The sequence below is a fragment of the Myotis myotis genome, unplaced genomic scaffold (assembly GCF_014108235.1).
Source record: "Myotis myotis isolate mMyoMyo1 unplaced genomic scaffold, mMyoMyo1.p scaffold_m19_p_2, whole genome shotgun sequence".
Taxonomy (NCBI): Eukaryota; Metazoa; Chordata; class Mammalia; order Chiroptera; family Vespertilionidae; genus Myotis; species Myotis myotis.
The window spans coordinates 172926636-172950809 of record NW_023416324.1 but is presented as its reverse complement, the minus strand read 5'-3'; the positions used below and the strand labels follow the sequence as shown (position 1 = coordinate 172950809).

The 24174-nt window shown below is 44.6% G+C and overlaps 1 protein-coding gene across 3 annotated transcripts in view; it reads right to left on the bottom strand.

Annotated features, from left to right (window-relative positions):
- ETV5 (ETS variant transcription factor 5) overlaps positions 1-21653 on the bottom strand; it is a 56952-nt gene extending 35299 nt beyond the window's left edge. The window contains exons 1-5 of one of the 3 annotated variants that reach the window (XM_036350567.1): positions 21455-21653; positions 18233-18350; positions 18007-18094; positions 17823-17909; positions 17679-17729 (exon numbers count right to left, since the gene is read on the bottom strand). In XM_036350567.1, coding sequence (XP_036206460.1) covers positions 17679-17729; positions 17823-17909; positions 18007-18094; positions 18233-18277 — 271 coding nt within the window. In that variant the 5' untranslated portion in view covers positions 18278-18350; positions 21455-21653. The remainder of the gene's footprint in view (positions 1-17678; positions 17730-17822; positions 17910-18006; positions 18095-18232; positions 18351-21454) is intronic. The other 2 variants (XM_036350565.1, XM_036350566.1) reach the window with 2 other exon arrangements.
- Between the last annotated feature and the right edge of the window lie 2521 nt (positions 21654-24174).

Sequence of the window (24174 nt, the reverse complement as noted above, 5' to 3'; positions counted from 1 at the left end):
TATTACTCTCTTTGCCACCAACTTTAGCTCACTGTTCCTCTCTTAAACCATGACCACCCATCCTCACTTCCCTCCATACTACGAAATATGTGCTGTATAGTTCAAGAATGTGGGGATGAAGGAGCCTGAGGCATTTGCCCACACTATTCTTTGGATATGACAGTGAGTGGAACACGAGGGAGGCAGGCAAAGGGAAAGACTATCAAGCAGATGGACATGTGAACATAAAATGACACTGCAAAACAGAACTGAGGAAGCCACCTGGAAGGCAGGTGTGGCTTCTTCTCCCCTGATTTACCCCTAGCTTGTCAGAGTACCCCATTGCCAAAGATCAAAGGGCTTAAGTCACCAAATGCAGCATCCCTTGGTTTCTTCGGTTTGAAGAGTACAAACAAAGCAAATGGCCTACTTCCCAACACAAGGCTGCCTTTCCCTTTTTAGGACATTTTGGGACAAAGCTAATTAGTAAGAAAAAAAGAGGTAGACCGTATGAGGCTTATTTTTTAAGTTGTCCCATATTACCAGAAGAGGTCGGAAATATGTTTTTATTCTAGGGCTCAGAAGATTAGAAATTCATTTCAAGCATAAAATATATTGTTAATAGCTCAATATTCTTTGTAATTGCTATAGCAGCACTAGTGAATGACAAGGATATGGCACCTGTTCTGGGAAACAAGAGGTTCAAGGGAGATAAAGTAAATGGTTCTGGCACTTAACAAAGAACATCTGGAAAAGGAGATGCCTTTTGGATTTCCAAACCAAATAAGAGACCTGCTCAAACTTGTTTAATGGTTAACACCAATTCTGCCTGGGAATAGTTTCCAAAACTAAAAACTTTAAGTGTTATCAAATTTAGTTAGGGGGCACAGGTTCTAAATGAAGAATTGGAGGAGGTATAGGGGAATGTGCTATTTTCTCTAATATCTGACACAGCTAAGATTTGAAAGCATAGATTCAAAAGTTGAATATAGTGAAAAATCACCCATAAATCAATTATTTAATAAGCTATGCTAAATTTTTTTTAAAAATAAGTCCCTCAAAAGCCCTCTCCTGAACATGCACAAGCTATCTCTGACCAGGTATCTCCATCTGGCTCACTGTTTTTACCAGTGTTTTAGTTTATTTATTTATTTTATATATTTTTATTGATTTCAGAGAGAAAGGGAGAGGGAGAGAGAGATAGAAACATCAATGATGAGAGAGAATCATTGATTGGCTGCCTTCTGCATGCCCCACACAGGGGATCGAGCCCACAACCTGGGCATGTGTCCTGACGGGGAATCGAACTGTGACCTCCAGGCTCATAGGTCAACACTCAACCACTGAACCACAGAGGCTGGACTTTACCAGTGTTTTAAAGTCAACACAATAACATGGATATCAGATGTGAGAATAGACAACAGGGGATTTCCAGACTTAAACAGGAGAGGAGACGTCCAGATTTAAGATTAGCATTCCTATATGTTTGCATTTCTATATATCCTTTAAAAATGTATCCTAAAAAAGTCAAAACTACAAAACAACTGACCAGGCCTTTTAAAAAACCTCAGTGTTATGAGGGAAAAAATGTAGGCTGATTGTAAAGATTGAAGATGAAAGAGGAATAACAATAAATGCAATATATGGTTCTTAATGGAATCCTAGATAAAAAAACAGTATCAATATCAGCTATAAAAGACATTTGGGAACAACTGGGGAATTCTGAATATTAGTGGATAAAAGTTAATTTCTATGTAGAAGAATGTCCTTAATCTTTGGAGATGTACACAAAAGTATTTGGAGGTAAAATATCAAAATGTCTGCAACTTACTTCAAATGATCCAGAAATAATAAAAAAAAAATCTATATATCGAGAAATGCAACAAATGTAGCAATGTTTTAAAATAAATCAGTAAAGCAGGTATAATACCCAATCTCTGAGATACTTAGAGGAAAAAAATCCCTTTATCTTATGGTTGACTAAAAAGGTCACAAGTAGATGTGCAAAGAACTTCAAAACCATGCATTCACACATGAGGAAAGTCACGCAGGCCTATTACCAAAATGAAAGGATACTGGCCTGTTTATTTGTACCTCTACTATGTTTGGATAACATAGCCTCAGGAATCTAAAATTACACAAGAACAAATGTTGGTCGTACCCTAACTTCTAAGCCAGTGGCTCTCAAATTTTGTGTGTGGCTCTGGCCCACTTAGAAAGGAGAAGGGATCACCCAGGAGCGGACAAAATGAAAACTGCTACTCCTGTCAACATGATTCTTCCCCATTGCCCCCTCTTCCAACTGATGCTGTAAAATGACATCAATTATATAAGTACAAATATTAACAAAACTGAAATCTATTAGTAATTCCATATAGATATTAATATACATAAACTAAAACAGATGTCCACCTCCAGACCACAAAGCATTCTTGGGGGAAAAAATGGAGAACATTCATTCTTTGAATATACATGCCCAAGAGGTTTAGAACATTACCAAAACAGCTAGATAACTCATTAGATTTCATCCCAGAGCATTCAAGAGGATATAGTGCAACCCTGGCCAGTTTTCCTACGTGGTTAGAGCCTTGGCCCGAGCACCAAAGGGTCACAGGCATGTACATGGGTTGCAAATTCAATCCCCAACTCTGGTCGGGGTGAGTGTGGGAGGCAACCAATTGATGTATCCCTCTCACATCGATGTTGCTTTCTCTCTCTCTCTCTCCCTCCTTCTCTTCCATTCTCTCTAAAAATCAATGGGAAAAATATCCTCGGGTGAGGATTAAGAAAAAAAAAGGAGGATATAGTACAACCATCACCAACCTGTGAAAGTTGACAAAATTAAAAATAATTAAAGTTTTCTTCCTTGAGGTTCTCCTTTATGCTCTTCCCCACAAAGCAGCTGGTTTGGCTCCTTCTGCCCATAAAGGCTGAGCAGGGCCAGGGCCAGAAGCTCGAAATGGGTGGCTGTTGGGGAGCACACGAGACTTGGTTGGAAAGTTTGTAAGAGGACATTCTGAGAAAAGGGAAGTGTGCTGAAGGCGGCCCGCCCTATTTATCGGAATTCCAAATTAGGGCAGTGCCGAAGGCAGCGCCCCTGATTATTCCTTGACCTTTCCAAACAAGTTTCGTGTGCTCCCCAACAGGTGGCCTGGGCTTTTGGTGCTCTGAGCCTTAAGGAAAAATGACACAAGTGTTTCTGGGGGCTCCAACTGGTCCAACCTAGCTTGACAGCCTAGGACAGTGGTCGGCAAACTGAAGTTCTCGAGCCACATGCAGCTCTTTGGTCCCTTGAGTGTGGCTCTTCCACAAAATACCGACTTCTGTGCATGGACCACGAAGTTTCAATCGCACTGTACATGTGCACCAGCACGTGGCATTTTATGGAAGAGCCACACTCAAGGGGCCAAAGAGCCGCATGTGGCTCGAGAGCCGCAGTTTGCCGACCACTGGCCTAGGAGATCAGAAAGGAATGTGGAGCTGAAGACCTAGATTGTGTTAAAGAAAGTATGTTGGAGAATCCTCTGTATATTTATATCCTGGCAATCAAGGATGGACGTAGGACTCTCATGTGGAATCAGGGCTTTCTGTGCAACTCGTGGTAAAGATGACAAACATCTGGTACAGCCAACATCTAGGTAAGCATACCACATACAGGGGCTGAGATTTCAGGGCAGGCTCATTCTACAATCTCAAACTACAAGAAAAGTTGAATTTGTCCTGGACAAAGTCCTACAAGAAGGAAGCAAGGCTTCTGCTCTGGGGTAGAATTTGGTATCAGTAAGTATAGGAACCGATCTCTTCAGGCCTGACACGGTGCAGCAGTATTCAGAATTTTAGGTTGGTGATTCATCATGGTGGTGGTGCTGGGTGGGTGGGGTTATGGTGTTGATTATTCCAGGTAATTTCCTACTTGTCCTGTTTTCTCAGTGAGGACCCAAACACTATCATGCTAATGGTTTATTGCAGGGTCCTAGGGGTCAGGGTCAACCATGAGGAAGCAGAATTCATTAATTAACAATTGTAGAAGTCCTTCCTATATGGTCAATATCATCTGTACAAGAAATAACAAAAGAGCCAAATTAGCAACTGATAAAGCTAGTTCCTGGAACATTTGGTTCCAGGAATCAGATTTCTCCTATGCAGTGGCAAAAACCTATAGTCAGCAGGAGAGAGGCTTCAGGAGTTGGTGTGGGAACAAAAAAACACTCTATTTTTCATGATTTAGAGCTAGAAACTTGGGATAATATAATCAGCTCAAAAAATAAGAAAAAAGGCTTTGAACTTCTGACATAACCTATGGGAAAAGTCAGAACTAACAAATAGGGTTAGGGTTACATTAATATAGAAACAGGACCAACCCGCGAGCGAGACTTAAGTCTTGATGATCCTGCATAAAAATGGCTGGGGAATACCAGAGTGAAAGAATAGCCAATGAGACTGGAGCCAGGTCTTGGTCCAGTGGGAAAAGGGATGAGGGAGGAAGACACCTTTCTTGCCCATAAGAGTAGGTGGAAATTTATACCAAGTATTTGGAAGTTCAAGAGCTGGAAGCTGTTTTGGGATGCAAGCCAGGAATACTGTGTTGGTGAGCTCCTATTAAAAAGTGATAGGCATTTACTTGATAGTGTGGAGACTGTGTCTCCAGAGAGCCCTCTCTCAATTCACAACAGGGATGGTAGAAAAACAGGCTTAACAGGGTCATGAGAAGATCCTATATAATAAAAGCCTAATATGCTAAGTGTCCAACGTTTGTTCGACTGTTCAACAGTCTCTATGATGCGCACTGACCACCAGGGGGCAGATGCTCTGACCAGTAGCTTAGCTTGCCGCTGGGGTCCGGCCCTCGGGACTGGACAAGATGGGTCGGACACCTCTGAAACCTTCTTGCAGTCCCTCCCCTGCCCCGATAGTGCACCAGTGGGGTCCCTTGGCCTGGCCTGCGCCCTCTAGCAATCCGGGATCCTTCGGGGGATGTCGGAGAGCCAGTTTCGGCCTGATCCCTGCAGGCCAGGCCGAGGGATCCCATCAGTCCACAAATTTGTGCATGGGGCCTCTAGTTATTTCAGAATTCTGAAAATGCAAACCCTGAAGCCTTGAACATAGCATTAGAAAATAAAGGGAGCTTAGCCTAGCAGGTGTTGCTCAGTGGTTAGAGCGTCGCCCTGTGGACTGAAGGGTCCCAGGTTCGATTCTGGTCAAGGGAACGTACTTCGGTTGCAGGCTCCTTCCTGGTCTGACCCTGGTCAGGACTCATGCAAGAGGCAACCAATCGGTGTGTTTCCACATCGATATTTCTCTCTGTCTTTCCCTCTCTCTTCCACTCTCTCTAACAATCAATGGAAAAATATCCTCGGGTGAGGATTAAAAAAAAAAAGTAAAGGGAGCTTAGAAAAATAGTCCAATTTAAAAAAATACACAGGGATGGGCAAAAGTAGATTAAAATTACCAGCCATCATTACCTAAAAGATAAATTGTGAGTAAGAATACAAAATAATAATAATATGACAAAGAATACAATAAGTAATAAATAAATAATAATACAAGTATAAACTGTGTTTTGCATACTGACAACTGTAAACCTACTTTTGCCAACCCCTGTATAAATTAGTAGAGAGTGGAATCTGAAACAACTTTAAGAGGCCACCTGCAAAGGCAGTGGAATTTCTCCCAGAGTACAGGAATTAGAGTTACTGATAGAGTTTCTCCCACCTGGGTTTTAAATTAGACAACAGAATGGATACCATGGAGAAGTTAAAACCACAAGGCTGTTCTCTGTAAGCCTCTCTTCCATTTTCTGTTTATCTCGGATAACCCTAAATCTCTGCTATGGACTTGAGCTGACAACAGCAACATGGGTCTAAGTGGAGCCATAGATAATGCATTGGGCTTGCAGATCTTTCTTTTCTCTGGGGAAATGCTGGCAGTACCTAGGATTGGTGCTTGGATGACAAGATGCTGCAGTGCTCACATTGGCTTGGAGAGGGAAGTGTTTGTAAATTTTGTTTGCATAAGGATGGTGTTATTTTATGCCCTTACTGCTCTCTGGAATGTGGATTATGTGCTACAAGACAGACTCAGCACTGGAGAAGCCCAGCTCCGAAGATGCCAAAGCACATTAGCAGTCTCAGTGTAAGGGCCCCCCATGTTGCAGCTTCCATTAGACCCCAAAACAAGGTCCTTCTGGTTAGAATAAAAGATGAAAATAATGGTTTTACGCATATAAAGAGACTTTAAATTCTCTGAGGGAAGGGGGGGCGGTTGACCTAACAAGGGGATTATACTTTACAGGGCCTTATTGGGGGCATTCTTTACACTGCTGGGATCATATAATTTAAACTACAGTATGTTTATATTATCTAGTGGCTTCATAGAATGGGGAGGAGAGGAGGTGATTTAGAGTTTTGCTTTTACTAGTCCCAGCTCAATGATTAGAACATCCCCCCAAATTTCCTCCCTCCTACGCTCCTCCTCCCATTGCCTCTTTCAACAATAGTAGCAGCTGGTCAGCAGGCCAGCACATGGTATCTCAAAATCAAATTTCTCCCATGAAAGTCAGTTTGGGAAGTCACTGTATAATGTACAACTACAACCCAAAGGTTGGAATAGTACCACTCAGGCTGACCACTTGACATGTAGGGGGTGGGAGGATGTCCTATCCTTCACGGGAGCTTGAGGCTTCCCCTGTTCACTCCCCCTCCAGAGAGGAAAACATGTGATCCAATTCAAGGATGACACCCAGGTCCTAGAGGACAGTGATGGGATAGCTTTGGCTAAGAAGAGCAAAAGTGGCCCTCAAGGCAATTTACGTCTTCAGTTGCAAGGAGCTTGGAAGCTGCTCTTTAGCCTGGGAAGAAGTCGGGGTAATAATGGACCTTCTGAGAAGGACAGTCCTCAAGGCTGACCAATGGTCCAAGGACAAGTCTATCAGGGTAAAGAATTTGGCTGTTCATGTCCTTGGTCATCAACTAGGAGGACCAGTTGCTAAATGGAATTTGGGATACTGGCCTTGTCCTCTCTTCACCTCTATCAGTACTAACAATAATGACATGAGTGATTTTTAAAGATTTCTATTCTAAGTCTTGCTAAAATAGAAGGAAAGAGATTCTTTGTATTAATGCTTCTTCTCTCTTCCTCCCAACAGAAGTGGTTGTGCTAGTAAGGGGAGCCCAATAAGGATGTATGTACCAAACTAGGAATGTCCTGACTCACAGATGGGGAACTGGTGAAAAACAAGTGTCTATCACGGAATAGCTGCATCTCATTCTTGGCACAAAACTGCAAATCTTTCAAATAGTCATTTCCAAACAGAAAATTCTCTGTTATCAATTAAAGGAGATAATTTAATACCGATGGTCGTAGAGAGGGTTTTTTCCCCCCCAGATAAACGAGTTTCAGATTTACTTCCTTTAAGTGCACACTCTCTCCACACTTCAGAATTATTTTTGAAGTATAGGTTGGATTTGTGCAGTTCCTTTTCTTCAAAGAACTCATTTATCCTAACAATTTAGGTTTGCTACTTTAGAATTCTGCAAAAGGAAACCCAGAGGCCTTGAATGTGAGAGTCAGAAATTAAAGGGAGGAAAAGGGAGCTTAGAAAAGAACAGGCCCAACTTTGATGGAGGTAGGGCTTGTATATTAATAGATAGGGGCTCTTTCATAAAAATATTGTGTACAGGATAAATATTTCTAATTGCGTAAGATATCACATCCCCATACTTGTGGGCTATGGAGACACCAAAGCATCTGACAGTCAAATAAAAGGCTTGTCCGAGTGTACAGAGCTGACCACGAGGAGAGTCAAGATAGAAATAAGTGGTTCCTCTGGTTTTGAATGCACCGTCCCCTTTCCACTGCCACAGGCTGGATCTTTTTAGACCTGCAGCTTCGAGGCCTTGCTTCCACCTGGGGTGTTTGGTTACCTTCACGCTTAAGAGATGGCTGGGAGGAGAAGGTGACTGACTGTCCTAATTATGCCAGAAGGAGGGGCTGAGTATGATTCATACCATCTACTTTCCTGGGGCAGCTGTTCAAAAAATTTTAATATTCAGTCTTTACCAATATGATAGACAACTATTCGTTTAATTTTCACAGTTGAGAAAGAGGCCTAAAGAGAGCTCTGTCCTCCCAACTGGAGTTTTATTAGAGATGACAGGATGGCTTCCTCTACCATGGGCCTTTGCTCAACCCTAGATTTTACCACGGAAGGCTACTCACTGTGGAACACACCATCAGGTAAAGGGGAAACAGGGCACTTTTCCTGAAAGGGGAAAACATGCAAAAACTAAACCTTCTCTAACATCCCTTCTATAATTTATTTCCAATTTATATAATTCTCATTTAAATTGGCAGTAAAGGGAATACTTGAAATAGGATCTAAGCACTGTGGAAAAATTTATCTTCCAATTTAAAATTCATCTTTAAAATCTGACAGGAGAAAATCCCAGCTAGAGGAATCGGCGCCTCTTGTGAACCATTCCTTCTATCTATAGCCCTCCTCCCAAAGCCGCAACCCAGCAAGGGTGTCAAGGGTGCCTAAACTGTGGCTGTTCTCTCGCACATGCTCTTTCTGGGAACCATAGCACTAGCTGCACAAAGTCTAAATGCAGCCTAGGAAGACTTGGCTAGTGTGTGTGTTTAAAAGAGGAACCAGAAAATGAGAAGTAGCCCTAACTAGTTCTTTTCCATTTATCTCTAAGGTCATCCCGAGGGCTCTCAGAACTCAGGTCTTGAGACCCTCTACAGAGTTACTTCCCTACCAGCTAGAGACTGGACTTGGGGCTGTTGAAAGATGGGGTGGAAAGGGAACATAACAGAGAATGTGGTAGAGTGCAAATACGTTCACCAAGTACTGGCTGTGTGCAGAGCAGGTGCTATGGCTGAGACAGGCTTGAGGAAACATAAGGCAGGGATTCTCTGCTATTGGAGACACTTAGAGCCAAAGAGAATTTGTTTCCTGTTTCAACAGAATGAAAATTGGGAAGCAGGGACTCAGTTTAATATTCATCAAGATACCAAATACCGCACATTAAATCCCTATGCTGCTTTCTCCCTATTCCTCAGGAAATAAGATTCCAGGCTGGTGGGGAACGAAAGGAATTAAAAGGGAGTTGAGGAGGGCAGAAATGTTCTGACTCGAGGTATCCCTCGACACAGTGAAGTTATGACCACTAAATTATTCTCTACCAAAATTCAGCTTAGGAAACTTAGGGTAGGCATTCCAGGATCTGGTCTTTACAGTGGGCGGTCACATAGAATAGTCCGCCCCTTCCCTTCTATTCTACTCTTTCTAGGGGAAAAGTATAAAAGACCCTCATGAAGTGCCCTTTCAGGCACTTGCAAAGCATTTGCAGGCCCTGGGCTGGAAAGTGTTTATGTAAGCTGAAGTCCTCCTCAGCAAGCACAGACATCAGCATCCTCTCACACAGCCGATATCTAGGGTTACCTCCTGAGAGGTTTCAAACTCCCTCACAAAAGGACAATCTGCCCAGGCCTGTTCTTTTTTTTTTTTTTTTTTTAATAGAGAAGGACCCACTTATATCAAGGGAACTATTTACGAAAAAAACCTCCTTACAGCAAAACACAGATGCTAACAGCCTCATTTTGGTTGTGAGGATAAGGACTAGGGACTAAGAAGAGCTTTTTAAAAAACCCTGAGGAAATTGCACTGGATTACTATTAAGTTTTGTTTTGCTTTTTAACTGGTTGTCCTTTTTAAGCGCATCATACAGCCTGGGTCTAGCCCACACAGCCCTTGGGGTAGTCTGTGAGGTGTTAGCCAAGATACTGGAGGATGTTTAGGGGGTGCTACTGAGGCTAGTGTACCCCTAGAACCGGGCCTCATTCTGGGTTGAGGCTACCCTGGCTCTGGAGCAGAAACAAGGCATTTGAGGAGCACCCACCGGAAGGGTTGCAGCCATAGTAGGGCTCCCCTATAGCTGAGTCCTAGTCTGGGAAGTGTCATTTTAAGATGACACATATCTGACCACAATGGGAAATGAATTAGAAGAAGGAAGGCCAAAGAGTAGAGAAACTATAGCTTTGTCGCTCCCATGTTAAAATGTAAGCCTGAGCAAGAAATACTTGCACGGGGGGCCGGCAAACAGCCGTGCTTCAGGCCAGGAGGGAAGACTGGAAACTGCAGCAGGCGAGCGGGCGGCAAACTTCACTAGGAAGCTAGAGACCCAGCCCCAGGGGAAGCAGGAGATAAAAGGGTAATATCCTCAGATCAAGTCTCAACACCGCTCCCTCCAGGGAAGCTAACCCACCCTCTCCTATTATCACTCCTTTTAGAGAGACCACGAACGGAGACCACGAAAGGGGGGCCAGATGGGTCAGCAGCAGCCCTTCTGGCCGGGCAGTTGAAGGGTTAAAGTCAGCACTTGAAAGAAAACTCAAACCCCATTAAGCCCAGGCTCGGAGAACAGGGAGCAGCAGGGAAGCCAAAGGAAACTAATTTTGGAGGTTCTCCAAGCTGCCAATCACAAGCATATTTCTAACAGTCCCAGTGTTGTTTGAGTTGGTTGTTTTTCCACAAGCTACACAATGGGGTCTGGTTATTCATTGAAAAAGTCTGCGAGGGAGCCCCGCCCTCCATTCACAACCAATTTGGAATGCTCCATTCAGCAAGAGGGGGACTCGCAGCTCGGCTCACTGGGGCAGGCGGAGCAGAGCCCAGCTGTCGCCGCAGGGACGCTTGCTCGCCCAGCGAGTTGTGTTTATGTAAGAAATTCAGACGCTGCAGGCGCCGGCCCGCTCCGCACCCTCCCTAAGATTCAGATGGCTCAGACTGGGGTTGAAATCTGCAAGGGTGTGCAAGTCCGCTCCGAGTGGGGTCGGCCAGTGCCCGCTGGCAAAGGGGGAGGGGCGAAAGAAAACTCTCTTGGACTGCCTGGTTCGGAATCGGACTGTCGCTACCAGCCGAGAGAAACAGACTTCAGCGGTATTTCTCCTGCCCCCGGGGGAGAGCTGGTTTGCATTAGAGGACAGCTTTCTCTGGAAGCTGGCCTTCACAGACTCCTTGCTTTTGCATTCATTGCCAACTGCGACATCGGGAGCCACCTGGCTTTCCCCCCAAGGGAGAGGGTCTCCGGAGACTCTACTCTAGATTCTGTGGCTGCAGAGTGGGAGGCGGCAAGCTACCTACTATTAACACATTCACTTCCAGTTTCTCTTCCTGGCGCTTCGTCCAGCCTGTAAGGTTTATAATCGCCTCTGAATACCCATGAGACATCCAAAGGGAAGAGCAGTGGAGATCTGGGGCTACTCCAAGGACAATGTAAAAGAGAGTACGAGGCTAAAACCTGGTTTGGTTTCTTTGATATATTTTTTTCAAACCTTCAATAATCACCCATGAGAGAGATCTACTGAAGCCAGTCTGACAATCTGACTTTATTTCAAGGAAAAACATACTACTTTGTGAAAATTAAAGCCAGGAAATAAATGTTAGTTGTTTCCTTTTTATAAAATATCTGGCTTTTGTCAAATGTCTCATGCTTAGACGCCTTCTCTCTGCTGCCGTCACCCCCACTCCCTAGTGAACTGGGAGGTGACTCGTAAAGCATTTCTGTCAAGTCCTTCTGACCACAGAGTCGGGATCAATGCCTGGGCTGTCCTGCAGATCTGTCTTCAACACCTGGCCTTTGCAAGGCTAGATCTTACCCTGCTCCCTGGCATCTGGCAGCCTCTGCCTTAACTTTCCCCTGGATGCTTTCTCCTTCCAGGCATGGGAGCCTCCGGTATTTGCTACACAGGGTCCTTTCCTAGGGGGCGGGGGGGGGGGGGGGGGGGGGGGGGGGGGCGGGGAGCTCTTCTCCCTGAGGAGAGCTGCTAGTCCATGATCTACTTGCCAAGCCCAAAGGTGTACTTATATTATGGCTACACACACACACACACACACACACACACACACACACACACACGCATATTAGGGCCTACTATTTTACTATTTTGCCCCTCCTTCAAGCTGAGCCTCTAAGAGGAATGGGACAATGATAGAAACTGACGACCAAAGTCCCTGTTAAATGAGCTTGATGAGTTCACAGAATGAATTTTTAAAAAAGCAACCTAATCCGGTACTGGCATCAGCATGCCTGGCACTTGTCCAAGAGCTGGGAGCTGCAACATGACAAGACTCCGCACTCCTCGGATTGCAAGTGGAGAAGCACTGTGTGCCAGGGCACAGATGGGGCCCGAGCTGCCTCAAGGGCAGCCATGTGCTCACCAGGGGCTGCCAGCCTCTGAGCCTGGATGTACTTTACCATCATTAAAACCTGAGAAACACGTGGAGGGAACAGTCTCTTGGTAGAGAACCACACACCCCACCTAACTCCACCACCAATGACACGACTAGAAGGTAGAAATGGCAGATAGTACAAATTCTCAGCTTTATCATGCTACCTGTCCTCATCTTACAAAAGTGAAGAAAGATGAGAGATAGGGGATAGATGGTAATCTCTTGAGGGATGACAGGATTTTGTTACCTGGAATCTACCTAAGTGATCTACCAGGCAGACCCCATGTAATTCCTCATCCCAAGTCTTTCTCAACAAACACAAAGGACTGGAAAGGTTAGTAGGTTTTATCAGAGGAGTAAAAGCAGGAAGACACCTAAGAGGCAGAGAAAAACCCATTGTTTTCAATAAGCCTAACTGCATTAAAGTTAGAGGAAAACAGATTTGTAGAAACATATGGCTTTTAGTTAAATGGGCACTCTAGGTCTTGGTTTCTTTTTTAAAATATATTTTATTGATTTTTTTACAGAGAGGAAGGGAGAGGGATAGAGAGTTAGAAGCATCGATGAGAGAGAAACATCGATCAGCTGCCTCCTGCACACCCCCCATTGGGGATGTGCCCGCAACCAAGGTACATGCCCTTGACTGGAATCGAACCTGGGGCCTTTCAGTCCACAGGCTGACGCTCCATCTACTGTGCCAAACCGGTCAGGGCTAGGTCTTGGTTTCTTAAGAGACTTGGGTCTAAGGATCTTGGATGCTATCAAAACAGGAAGGATATCCTATCATTTAGCACCCTCTCAGAGGTCAGAACTAGCTCACAGAGCCTTTGAAAACACAGTGTAAACCTGGAGTGAAATAATCTCCCTCAACCCCACATTTTCCTCCGGCTTTCTTCAGCACTCTTCTTTCTTCTCCCCACCTTCCAACTACTGGCTTCTGAAAACGATAAATTGATAGCTTTGCTTCTTCAACATTCTCATCTAAAAATATATATTTTTTAGCCCTAACCGGTTGGCTCAATGGATAGAGTGTCGGCCTGCGGACTGAAGGGTCCCAGCGATCATGGTCATGTACCTTGGTTGTGGGCACATCCCCAATAGGAGGTGTGCAGGAGGCAGCTGATTGATGTTTCTCTCTCATCGATGATTCTAACTCTCTATCCCTCTCCCTTCCTCTCTGTAAAAAGTCAATAAAATATTATATATATTATTGATTCTAGAGAGGAAAGGAGAGGGAGGATCCTTTCAAATTGAAATGGCCCAGGACCAGAGAGCAAGTAAACCTAGAGTTCTGCTACCCACCTCTGGGTCCAAAATGGTATGTCCTCTCCAAAAGGAAGTCACTGCCTCTACTGTATCAACCTCATACTAAATATGTGTTAATTCACATATTTGGTAAAAAAAGAAAAAGTCCAACTGAATAATCTCATATTGAAACAGGACTAAGATCAATGTGTTTTAGGCTCAAGGGTTGTCATAACAGTTAAACCTATTTCCCCAGCCATCTATGACAAGTATTTATGAAAAGTCAATTTCATCGGTTAATTAGACAGTCCTTTGAAAATTACTCGTACTTCCTCCAGTCCTGCCATTCTTTTTGAGACACATATTTAAAAATAACAGTTCAGGGGAAATAAGGTCACTTAGATTTTAAAACAATTCTCTAAATTATACTTAGTATGGAGGCCATGATTTTAAAATAAGATTTTTATCATGCCTTCTCCCCAGCATAAAATATTTGTTATTTGAGATGTTGGTAAACATTCACAATATCACAAATGAAATAACTAAGAAAAAAATTGAAATCTGCATTAACAAAACGATTTGTACATGCTAAAATCCAGGAATACCCTTAAATGCTCAAGCACTCAGTTCAGAAAAATCAATATAACCCTTACCCCACCCCAAATCTATGGATTTTGAGTTCCACTCTTACCTTTTGATTTGTAGTTAATTCTGTGAAAATGTGTAGTAAAAATGTCTATACATCCATCTACTGACCCAGATTCCCTGGTTTGGTAGTTCTATGTGTTAATTCACATATTTAGCCACAGGCACATTTACATAGGTATGCACACATATACTCATTTATAATATACAGGATGCATAACACACAGTTTTATCTATACACATGCTAATATGTCTTCTAGGAAACATGTCCATTTTATATTTTTTTCTGTTTTATAATTTCTCTCTCTCTCTTCCAAGTCCTGGATGGGAAAAACTCAAAGCACCGAGATATTTAATAAGTTTCTCAGGATCATGGAATAAAGAGAATGGAGGTTTTGAACCAGGCAGCCAGCAGTCTCCCTAGGGCTCTCCCGAGGGCTATCTGGAGGTATTTGAAATAATGAGGGGGAGCCCTGGGTACACCTGAACCCTCCAGTACCCCCTGCCTCTGCAGCTTTTGCTTCTTTAAGGATATTATTGTATAATTTCCTCTCATCATTTCACCTAACCCCTGCTATTGGCCCCTCACATTAGTCAGGCTCTCCAGCTATCCAGCTATCTAGGCCCTCTGTAAAATGAGGGATTGGACAAGACTTATCTTTGCAAGAAACCTCCAGCTCAAACAATCTGGGATTTTCAGGGGTACTTCTCAGGACCAGGGGACAATGGGGAGAAATTGGCAGAACCCCTATAGGCTATAGGTTGCACTTTTTATTCCCTTGAATTTGACCTAGAAGAGTTTCCAGATGGGAGATACTTTACTAATGTTTATATTTGTGAAGTAAGGTGAAATCTATATAGCTAGAAATAAACTGGGCATTTATATAAGACTTATAAGAACAATGGTTTCAGTGTGGATGGATGCCTATGGGTAGGAACCTAAAGCTAGAACACTTAACAAAATATCATCTCGTTAGAAGTTAACCTTGTAAGTGCTTACTGAAGAAAGTACGCCATAATTTTCAAAACTGAATTCTAAAATAAAGACAATTACCCACATGATATTTCTTTTTCTCTCGCCTACAGTCTCACACATGCACAATAGAAAATTCACCAAATCAGCATTCCCAGCAAAGGCAGACCATCCCAAGTGGCAAGCCACAGGAGAGTGCTTGTTTCAGATGCTCTGCTAGAGTAGGGAAAGGTTTGCTTTACCAACAAGTGCAAGTTTGTTTTAAGTTCATGGACTAGTTGATTCAAACCAACTTATAAAGTTTCATTAAATCTGAATGAATGAGTTTCTCCCGCTCCCCTGGAATAATCATAGGCTCTTCCAGAAGGAGAAGTGACAGGAGTAGAAGCTGCTCCTCAGCCCAAGGCTGTGAGACGCACTCACAGAGAAGAGTGGGCCCAGCCTTGGGCTCTGCCAGCATCCATGCAACTACATTGTCCGTTTCAACAGAAGTCAAACCAGTCACACTAATAGCACGGATGGATGGATGAAGGATACACCATTCCAAATTTGTGTTCTTCACTAGCCTCTAAAGCAAGTGGCTCTACTAAAATCTATTCTTCTTGAGGGTCCATCTCCAGAAATAACAGAGAAGGGGAAAGAATTATTAAAAAACTTTTCAAGGCTACTCAACCATCTGTTTTATCCTTAAAAGACAGCAAAGCTCAACCGTAAGAAGTTAAAGCAAAAAGCAAACAAAGTAAAAAACATAGCACACTTGGTAAGCAGAAATGTCTCCCAAAGCACCTCCATTTTAGGTATGACAATTTAATGAAAGAATTTAGCACATTCTATTCGCTTCTAAGGAGCCAAAAGCCATTTATTGATTCTTTCCTTTCAGCTTATTCCTGCAGATAAATATCTCTCCAAATATAAATCCTGTTTGCTGACATCTTCCTCTAAAGAACATACCTCTGCTCTAGCACATGAAATCAATTTGAATGCAGTCATCTCACCTCCCTTTCACTCTTTTGGGTTATAGTGAAACAAACAAAGTGTCATAAAAGCATTTCAACGAGCCTCTGCCAAGAAAGCCACCTCCCAAACAGACTGCAATTTATGCTGCTCTGAGCAAGAACTGGAAAGGCTGGGCCAAGTTGTCAACACAGAACAGAGTGGGATTACAAATCCTGCCTTTTATCTTATGTATGCATCCATGCACACACACATGCACACACACACACACACACACACACACACACACACACACACACACACACCCCGCTTTGTGTTATCTTTATTTAGTCTTTCAGTGGCAAGTTTCCCAATCACTTAAAAGCCATCAAAGGGCAAAAATTAACATCATTTACTTTCCTAAGAAAATATTCACAGCAAGCTGTGACAAAGCTAAGGTAACCATGCATCTGTGGGTTATAGTTTATCCCCTTTTAAAGTCTCATGGCATTATGCCTTGAATATGAGACCTATCATTAAAGAATGGTTAGCTGGTGCTTCTGATCTTTCATTGAATGATTTAGAACACCCAGATTTTACTGAAACTCAAAGACACCCTCTCTCCCAAAGCATTTTCTCTCTCTCTTTATGTCATTCATTTTCTCTCTTCCCCTCTCTCTCTAAAACAAAGCTGGGAAGAATTTGTTGGTACAAAATGAGAAATCGAATCCTTGCCTGGCTCAGGTGCTTGCTATTATAAACTATGACTAAGAGACATGAATTTCTCTATGATGCAACTCTCAAGAGAGGCAGCATTTTCTCCAGGCCTCTCTCAAACCTGCTCATTCGCCAGTGACTAATGCTCTCTAGAGCTGCCCTGTGCTGCTCAAATTTCATCAGCCAGCTTTGTCCTTGATAGCTCTGCCTGGACCATAAAAGCTCCCCAAACCTGTTGAGGACAGCTCTGAAAGATCAGTGCAAAGCTAACCACACCCCTGCCAGCCCGGAGAGCTGTCTTTTGAGCTGGCCACCTTATTTGTTATCTCAATGACAAGATCACTTAACGACCATTTTTAAAGTAGCTTTACTCTTCTCTGAGTGATAAAGTACTGAGAACACATGAATATTAGGAGTAATTCAGGTCACCCTGTGATCACCCCTTTTCAGCTTAGAAGTAGAAACAAAATTGACAACATGTTAGGTGAGGCCACAATTAACTGAACCTTCCATTAACTATTTTCTGCACCTTTAAAAGAAAATAAAATGCCAGGCTCATGATTCGCATCAAGGACTTAATTCATAAAACAAACCAAAAACACTGTAAGATAATGTCTGGTTAATTGATGTTTAGTCCAACATCTTATATACAATGTCAATTAATTCATAATCTTGAGCTTGAAGCCTTGCAATATTCTTAGGGAAAAGAAATTTAGGGTTAAATTATGTTCAGTAAATCTTACCTGTAATAGAATAAAAGCACTTTAGAAATAATTTCAATAAAGAATAAAACAAATGTTTTGGGGGTTAACTTTGTGTTATTAAAAGAAACAAAATGCATTCCACTGTCCAAACATGCTGACTATATATCTGAAAAAAGCAATCTAGACATGGATAATCCAAGACCAAACAATTTCAGAACAAGTCAGCCACCACCAGAAAGGTACTTACAGTTATCAGACTGAAAATCTGGGACAAACTGTTCATCATCAGGAACTTGTGCTGAAAAAGAGATTTTTATTTTAGACCTTTACGTTTTATTAAAAAGCACAGTGAAATGTTTTATATGGAAAATAGGACAGCCAAGAAACTTGCCTTCAGCTAACCAAGCCTCTTGAAGTTGACTGAGATCCTGAAACAACTCTAGAATTAAAAACAGAAGACACCAGAATGAAGATTCCTCTGTTGGGGAGAAGGGAAGAATCTACTTTATAAAATCTGCGGCTTTCCCTGGGAGCCATTTAAGGAAGCCACAACACAGAGGGGAAAGCTTCGCTACCTTCAGAATCATGGGCCAAATCTGTGTCCAAAAACTTCCTCTTTCTGTCAGTCACAGGCCGCCCTCTACATTCCTCTGATCTAGATTTCTGAAAAAGGCAAACAAACAGTGAAGACTCAAGTGTAAAAAAGGGGTCTTGAAAGGGGGTGGTATTACTAAATCAATAAGGAGAAGACTGGGATTTGAAGAGGGAGGACAAAACAAATCAAAAGCCACATAAACTTACCCCTGGGACCATAAAAGGGACTTGCTGGTCATAAAACCCATCCATGGTGCTTCCAATGTCTCTAATATCACTTGGAAAGGTTTCAGCATTGAGTAATTTCTGGGGGAAGGGGGTCCTCCTGTAATATGAATTTGGGAGATTTTTACTGGGGGAGGGGGAAGAAGAGAAGTGAAATAATTTTATTCCATTCTTTCTTAGGGCCTATGTAAACCACTACCTTTCTTTGAGGTACGTGAAGCCCACTCAAGGTGTTAGCTTTACAGACTAACGCTGGGTTTAAGGGCATCAAAGGTACATAGTGTACTTAGTGCCAAATCCATTTGCTCATCCTTTTCTATCATTAGAGTATAGGTTTGCTATCATCTTTCCTTTGTTTTTTTAAAAAGGAGGGGGCACCTTATTTTCATTATAAAAAGGTGATTTCAAGTTCTCTTCAATAGAAGATTCTCTAAGGCATTTGTAGTGTTGGGATTGTTATATAGATAATCTAATTTTTCTACTACAGTGACAGGAAGTAGAAAACTGGGTTTAAGCATTCCAAATTATTGGCAATTAAGAATCTGACATACATAGTGTTTCTAAAAGTATTTTGTAGGTCAGTGAAAAAACACTATATATAGTTCCATGAATATATCCACCAAAGGTATACTTATCTTCACATTGCTCTTTACTAAAACCTAAACCTTCTGTCCAAACAGGTGTGTGTCTGTAATGTCACAAATAATCTCCATGGCAACTCACAGAGATACCTCCAACTTCTAAAATAATAAAATAACTATGAAGAGTAATGGATAAAGGAAACTAAATTCCACTGTACATATTTTAAATGCATATCTACCACAGATCTTTTTTGAAAGTATCGAAAGCAAAAGATCCATGAAAAGAAAATTCAGTATTTTCCTTACACTGAGGTTCATTCTCCACCCCTCCCCAACATACCAAATTATAAAATTAAACTTGTTTCAGTACTGTCAAGTCTTGGGGCTGGAAAGAGAAATTGGGGGTTAAAATGGAGAGGAGGGAACCTTTTCTAATTTGGGAGGAATAAAACAACAATCTTAGGAAGGTACCATCTTCCTGAACAATTTGTTTTATTCTCCAAATAAGGAAACACAGTTAATCAACAAAATGGGGAAAACAATTTCACCCACTCGAACTTGAAACAATGTAAAATGCTTAAGGATAATTCTTTTGTTTAACTTGCATATAAACTTTAAGTAGGGAACCTTTTCTTAGTGGACAATTCCATCCAATTTGTTTTTCACACTGTGTGGAGCATATCAAATTTTGGTGAGCAGGATGCAAGGAAACCCTTCACGGCCAGCCTCCTCTCAGCACTTTGGCACAAGTAATCAGATATGTTCAGTCAAAGAGAAAGGTGGTGGTGGTGGGGGGGGGGGGGAGCAAAACTGCACACAGTTCAGTTTCCTACAAAAAACACTCCTGCTAGCCTGCTTGCGTGCCTTCCAAATATCGCTAAATGTTCAGAATAAAGCCCCTTTCTCAAATGTCACCAACCCGTATACAAAATCTGAGAATCACCAGCACTGAGTTGAGGGGCATGAAAATGAGTCTTCTGTGCCCTTCAAAAACCTGTCCGATTAAATCCTGGCCTTAGAAGTTCTGTAAATGTCTATTGAGGGAAGGGGACAACGGGTAGGAGATCCGAGGGAGAAACCGGAGGGTTTCAGTCTCATGATAAAATACGTTGCAAAATACTTCACCATGACGAGCAAATATATTTTTTTTTAAAAAAATTGAATAAAAGAAAGAAGGATGCCACACGCGAATCCAAGAGGCATTGAGGATCTTTAAAGCAGTCCTCGCAGTTCAAGGGCTAGAGAAATCGTGTTCAAAGTATATAAGTATATATTTAAACCTGAAGGGAAGGCTGAGTTCATCCAGGAGTTTAAACTACTTCCTTTGCGCCCACCCCCCGCCCCCCGCCCCCTCGCCCCCTCGCCCTTCTCGGTGCCCCCAGGAAAACTTTAACACGGCGCAGCGGAGCGATCCAGGCCCCTCCCCCGCGGCGCACAGCGGCCCCGGTTTTATGAATGGGAGAGCGAGCCGCGGCAGCCACATCAGGTAAAGCCTGTAACTGGATCCCTCGCGCTGGGCCCCATTCACAAAACAAGACACACTTCCACCCAATTCCCAGCCTTCCCCATTCATGAAAACTCCTTCAGCGGCGCCCCCGCCCCCACTCCCAACGCACGCCCAGCCTCCGACGCAGGCCCCTCACCCCAGCGTTTTAGGAAGCAAGCTCAATGCTTCATTCACAAAAAGGGGAGGAAAAAAAAAGCCGCAGGGAGCAGGAGCCGACGAAAGAAACCCGCTTCATTCATAAAGTCACTCACATTCATAAAAACGAGCTGCGGCGCCGGGAGCTACCAACCGCCCTCAATTCCTCCCCTTTCCCCCAAAAGACCCTCCGAACATCCCTCCTTGGCACCCCTCCTCAACAAGGAGTTCTGTTCCCCCGCCCTCAGAAGTCCCCTCTCCTCTGAAAATGAGGTTAGATCCCTAATCCTGCGCGAGGCTCCAGCATCTCTCCATCCTCACCCTCCCCACCGCACCCGTTTTCCTCCCCGCCATCCCCAGGCCGCTGTTCTGATGCTCCCGAATTTCTCGGGAATCGCTGTGCAGCTTGACGCTCAGTTCGCTGGGGGCTTGGGTGTCCACTTTCCACACCCTGAAACTTGCAAGGCCTGCAAGTTCCGGGCCAACCTCCAATCCCGCAGACAAGCCTAATGTCACTTAACCGCTCCTGGGGTTCTGGGGCATCACCTCTCAAATACTCCCCCCTATGCTGCTCTCGGCCCCCTCCTCCCCACTGCAAAGCTCCGCCGAGCGTCTCTTCTCGCGAGCCTCCAGGTCCCCTCGGGGCTCTCAGACCTCCGGAGACTATAAAGCCCCGCTACTCTGCGCCCCCATCCCCGCCCGGGAGCCCCCGCACTTCGCGCTCCCGAGCGCCTCCCCCGAGACGTGCGGAAACCCTCTCTCCATGCGCTCCGGAACCGTTAGCCACCCCCGCCCGAAGCCTCCCAGAAATCGAACCGGACCGGGCCATAAGAGGAGGGGGCGGTCAGACCCCTGGGGGGGGGCTTATCCCAAATAAAAAGTGCACCCCTATTTGAAGATTCTGAATCAGCCCGTAAACTCTAGGGCCTTTCCGACCCGTTCCTGGACTCCCCCTCTGAGGCCCCCCCAACGCGCCCTCACCTGAGGCGGCGGCTCTCCCCTTGCAGCGGCCCCGGGCGCAGGCGCGCTCACGCACGCGCGCACCGGGCCTGGGCGCCTAAGCAAATGGCTGGGCCGAACCGCTCGAGGTACAGGGAACCGCTCCGCACACAAGCCGCTGGACTCTGCGCCGCAGCTGCCAGCCAGGCTGGAGCACTGGCCCGGCCCCCCGCGGCCCGCTGCTCCGCCCGCCACCATTGGCCCATAGCCCTAGCCCTGCCGCGTTCCCATTGGCTTAAGGTTGCTTCCTTAGCTGTCCATCACCTCTTGTTTACCCTGTCTACGGGCAAATCCAGCCAGGCCGCCCCATCAACTCAGGCTCCCATTGGTCAATGGGACGTCCCTCCCCACCCCTCAGGGATCTGTTTTACATAATCTATGCACCGGGGGCCATTGACCAATCAGCACAGGCTTGTTTATATAATGAATGTAAGGACGTTTTTCATTCATAAAAAACACGACCTGAGGGGGAAGCTTAGCTGAGTCAGTGAAGCCCTTAAAGGGGCCGAGGCCCGGAGGAACTGCGGTTACTTGTCTCCTCGCAGGTCTTCCAACTTTTCACAGAGGCATGGCTCGTCCTTCTTCCCCATTCACCCATTTCTCCCACTAGCAGCGCGCTACCGCCAGGATTGGGCCCCATGGGCGACAGACGTTCACAGCTGCAGAACCAAGCAAAAACGATCATTTTAGAATCCAGGCGAGAGGAATTCGTCATTCCACCCAGAGAGAAACTCGCTGACCGACCTGGGCGTTCGGCCCACAGAAACACAGAAAACGGAAACCGAGCCCTCTAATCTTAGTTACCTTTAAGAGAGGCCTTAATTTCCTTTACCCAGGTTTCCAGTGGGGAAGAATAAGCAGCATCTTCCTTTAAAATCTGAGCTCTTGAACAGATTTTAGTTACTATTTTATACTGGCAAGGCCTAAGGCCGAACCAAATCCCGTTTTCTATCCATGTGTAACTGCAGTTTATAACCCCCGCTAGCGTGGGTTTTGGATCCAAGATGAGAGAGGGTCGGCGCTCAACGAAATATCCTCTCAGGGAAGGGCACCAACCAGTCAACCGACCTAGGGGCATCAATCCCTCGGAAAAGGGCTTGCGGAGTTAGACCGCCTGCCTCTCTCCCGGGGGCTGCTTGTTTTCCATTTAAGTGTTGAATGCAAGATGGTGCATTTGAGAATTAGATCCCGTGCAGCTGGGAGCGGCGAGAAGCTGCTCTGCTTGCCAAGCGATGGGGCACTAACTGCAATTGCCGAGATTCTTAACGGGGCGTTCCAGGAAACAAATAAACAGTCTTCTCGCAGCTCTCCCGGCTCCCCCTCCCCTCTCCAGTGAAAACCGCGGGGAGGCTCCGCTCCACCCTAGGATGCGGGGGCTTGTGAGGGAGCTCTGCCCTGTCATTCATCCCGAGTGCTAGCGGTGGGGTGGAAAGACGCCAAATGTTAGGAGAGAGCCCCCAGTAAAGGGGTCCCCAGGGTAGCGAACTCCGGGGCTGCTCCTGGATCCCACCATAAAGAATGCAGTGTGGATTTTTAGAGGGGATTTTTTTTTTTTTTTGGGTCAAAATTTGCCCACCTTTTTTTCTGCTTCCGCTCTTGTGTATCTTAAACAGAGCCGGCAGGCACTTGGTCTGTAGTTTAAAGCTCAAGAAAGGTGGGAGTTCACCTAAGGGACCTGGAATACCCTGATTGAATCCTGGGCTCAGGACTGACCAGGCATGAGCTATTATTTTTAAAAATATATATTTTATTGATTTTTTACAGAGAGGAAGGGAGAGGGATAGAGAGTTAGAAGCATCGATGAGAGAGAAGCATCGATCAGCTGCCTCCTGCACACCCCCCATTGGAGATGTGCCAGCAACCAAGGTACATGCTCTTGACCGGAATCGAACCTGGGACCCTTCAGTCTGCAAGCCAACGCTCCATCCACTGAGCCAAACCAGTTAGGGCTGAGCTATTATTGATGTTGGGAGACACTAGGGTGGGCATGAGTTGATAGGTGGGAAAGTGCTCAGCACTTTTAATGAGCAGTTCCATGATATCTAATTTCCTAGTAGAGCATTTTGCTACTGGCCCCAGCTCCAGTAACTTTATGCTTCTCTTCATTCCCCAGATAGCACCATTTCCGCTTGGTGACTAGAGGTGTTACCCTAGTCCAGTTGTGTTCCCAGGGTGTTGCTGACATCCCTGAAGCTTCTATCTCTCCAACTAGACTCAGGGCCCAGGTTAACTCCTGGGTCCTCCTCCTCCCCAGTTTGTCTGCCCGGATCCTGTCCTACCTCTTCTCATCTTATCTGCTGTCTGATCTAGTTTCTCCAGAAGAGCTTTGTACTTCTCTTTGCTTAAATCTGTCTCAGGCTCTAGCCCTCTGGAAGGCCTGCGGCCCATAGGGCCACATGGCCTTACCATATAAGCTATAGCACACTGATCACACTTCTTAAAAATGTATATATTTATTTTTATTGATTTCAGGGAGGAAAGGAGAGGGAGAGAGACACAGAAACATCAATGATGAGAGAGAATCATCAATTGGCTGCCTTCTGCACGCCTCACACTGGGGATTGAGCCTGCAACCCAGGCATATGCCCTGACCAGGAACCCAACTGTGACCTCCTGGTTCATAGGTTGACGCAGGCCAGGCTCAATCATACTTTATAACTCTACCTGCGAGGATACAGAGCAGATCTTTCTCCACAGGTTGG